The 2,872-nt window shown below is 33.4% G+C and overlaps 1 protein-coding gene across 1 annotated transcript in view; it reads left to right on the forward strand.

Moving 5' to 3' along the window:
• The window catches only part of Dhc36C (Dynein heavy chain at 36C), a 42,656-nt gene extending 40,664 nt beyond the window's left edge, over positions 1-1,992 (forward strand). Inside the window, 2 exon segments of the mRNA XM_018450760.1 lie at positions 651-932; positions 1,730-1,992. Of these exon segments, the coding sequence (XP_018306262.1) occupies positions 651-932; positions 1,730-1,936 (489 nt within the window). The 3' untranslated portion in view covers positions 1,937-1,992.
• The last annotated feature ends 880 nt before the right edge of the window (positions 1,993-2,872 follow it).

Here is a 2,872-nt window from a genome sequence, read left to right on the forward strand (position 1 = left end):
TTTTTTCTTTTTTCGTGATTCCTGCGAAACAAAGCAAAAAGGAGCATATGTCTATAGGACTTTTTTTCTTAGTTTTTTACTCCTCTACACGCTCCCGAAGTTTTGCCATTTAATTTGGAAACACCCTGTATATGCAATTAAAATTTATAATGTCAAATTATATTTAACATTTTTTTAATTATTTTTAATTATTTTAATTATTTTTAATCATTTTTTAAATCGTCATTACTTCTACTCAATATGTATTTAATTAATTTAAAACAATGGAGTTAAATAATATAATTCAAGAAAACATATTAATATGATTTAAATTTAATTTATTATTTATTAAGTGCATATATTAATATGAACGTTGTTTACTTTGAAATCAACCATAAAAGTGGATTGATTTGTATTTTGACACACATGTTATATTTTAGGTATTTAAGATATTTATTATTGCTCCTTTGATATCTAACAGTGTATTTCGTGATAAATCAGATTTATTTATATAACAAGAACTTTAATCGTTCAAAATTATCTTAATTGATTACATAACGATTAAAGTGTGCAAATAATAAATCAGATTTATTTATAGAACAAGAACTTCAGTCGTTCAAAATTATCTTAGTAATTACATAACAATCAAGATGAGGAATTGTCTTTTTTAGACTTGGTACAGGGAAGGTCCTCCCACGTCTTTCTGGATTTCCGGTTTCTACTTCACGCAAGCGTTCCTCACCGGCGCCCGTCAGAATTACGCAAGAAAGTATTCCATTCCCATCGATCTCCTAGTTTACGATTTCTTTCCCTTAAAGGACACAGTTTTCGAAAAGCCGCCAGTAGACGGAATATACATTTACGGCTTATTTCTTGACGGTGCTCGCTTCAATATGGCTACAATGAAGCTCGACGAATCCTTCCCGAAGATCCTTTACGATACCGTGCCTTATGTAAGTGAACACAAAGCAAAGCTCAATCCCTTCAGCTAAATTCGATGCTTCTCGAGCAATGCTCAAACGATTCAAATCTCTCCGTGAAAGGGCGCAGCTTTCTTGAGAAAGAGACGCTCTGGAACTCTCCCAGAAATGCAACATATGCTTTCCTTGGCCATTCGAATTTTTAATCGATCGACGAAATTTTAAATGTCATCAGAACAACAAATTGCAACAACAAATAATGTCAAAATAATATGTTTTGTAATCGTAATTTGTTATAGTAATATTTGTTACAGGCTTCATAATACAGTACAGAAAAAAAAATAGAAAAGATGCACCATGCAAAAGTTCAGCTCAGAGAATTGAACTTTAAGACAAAATTAACAAAGATGAGTCAGGCATGAAGTGTTTTTTTTAACTGAATATACTTGACACACCAAGTCAAGAGAAATTCAAAAAGACTTTATTTTGACGCCATGAAAGTCAAAATGATGATCTTTAGTTATAAAATTTGACTGTTTTTTGGGGTTAAGAAATAAAATCATTTTGAGTTTTTGTTGACTTTTAGGGTTGGTTTATAATAGGTCGTAATCTGTTCACTTTTTCCGTAATCTGTAAGAATTGACAAATCACAGTTGAATGAGAGGAGAATAATCGAATATGATTGGTCAATAATTACGGATTACAGAAATAGTTAACAGATTATGGCCTATTATAAATCAACCCTTACGTATTTCTTGGGATGAGCCTCTGACAGCAACATTTCTCTTGGAGAGAACATGTATCAACTTATCGCATGCATTACGCTTCAGATCTGGCTGATGCCGGTGACGAAGGACCAGGTGCAGGATAAGGACACGTACACGTGTCCTGTGTACAAGACCAGTGAGCGGAAGGGCGTGCTGTCGACCACCGGCCATTCAACCAACTTCGTCATCGCGATTTGGCTACCGACGTCGCGTCCGCCGGAACATTGGATTCTGCGTGGCACCGCCATGCTATGTCAATTGTCGGACTAATACGTGAGAGCTTTTCTTACAGACGGATCCTTGAGAAACTGGACATTTTAATGAGCTTGCCGTTGAAAATATATACGGCTATTTAATTTTCTTCGACAAATTAAATTCCTTTAACTGTTTCAACGAAGAATAATAAATTTTTCTCTTTAGAGATCTGAATTTACATCAGAAGATAGAATTCAATTGTGATGAATTTTTCTTTGATATTAAGTTTTTGTATAATTTTTTATTAAGAAAAAAATGCGCGAGTATAAACTCATCCGTGGCTTTTGTAAATTTTTATGGTAGAACGATGGGGAATTTCCGTCTCATCATATACAAATATATACTCTGCTTTGCAAATATAGAATATAAAAGAGGAACAGTATAAACAATTGTCACTAGTTATTAAAAATTCATATTTACTTGAAATATTCATATTTACTTGAAATAAATAAGACATTTATAAAACATTGTTTTTTTTTTATAATAGAAAAGTATTTCTATAAAAATTTTACTAAAAGAAGATTTTACTTTGCAAGTAGCATCATTTTTTAAATAGATAATAACCAGCAGAGAATAAATTTAGAACATCTTTTATATCTAATAGACAGATTTTCAAAATCCAAGAATTTTGTAAAAAGAAAAATAATATTACGCAAAATTATCACATAAACAACGCCAATTCTATTGTTTAACAGCATCAAGGAAGAAACATCAGCAAAAGTATAGGAAATTCGAATGGAACTTGAAAAGCGGTCGACCATCCGTTAATTAAACTCGTCAAGAATTCTCGTCGAATTCTCGTTGATCTCCTTTCGCGTCGTCGTCATCGTCGGCGAGCACCATTTTCGCCGGTGCTTCTCCTCGTGTTATCCCGCGCGCCGTGTTGCACAGTTGCCGGTATTTATTATGTGGAATATGGCGCTTTCGGGGGTGGGGTAGTAGCGGGTTGTT

Source organism: Mycetomoellerius zeteki, unplaced genomic scaffold, assembly GCF_001594055.1.
Source record: "Mycetomoellerius zeteki isolate Tzet28-1 unplaced genomic scaffold, Tzet1.0 scaffold297, whole genome shotgun sequence".
Lineage (NCBI taxonomy): Eukaryota > Metazoa > Arthropoda > Insecta > Hymenoptera > Formicidae > Mycetomoellerius > Mycetomoellerius zeteki.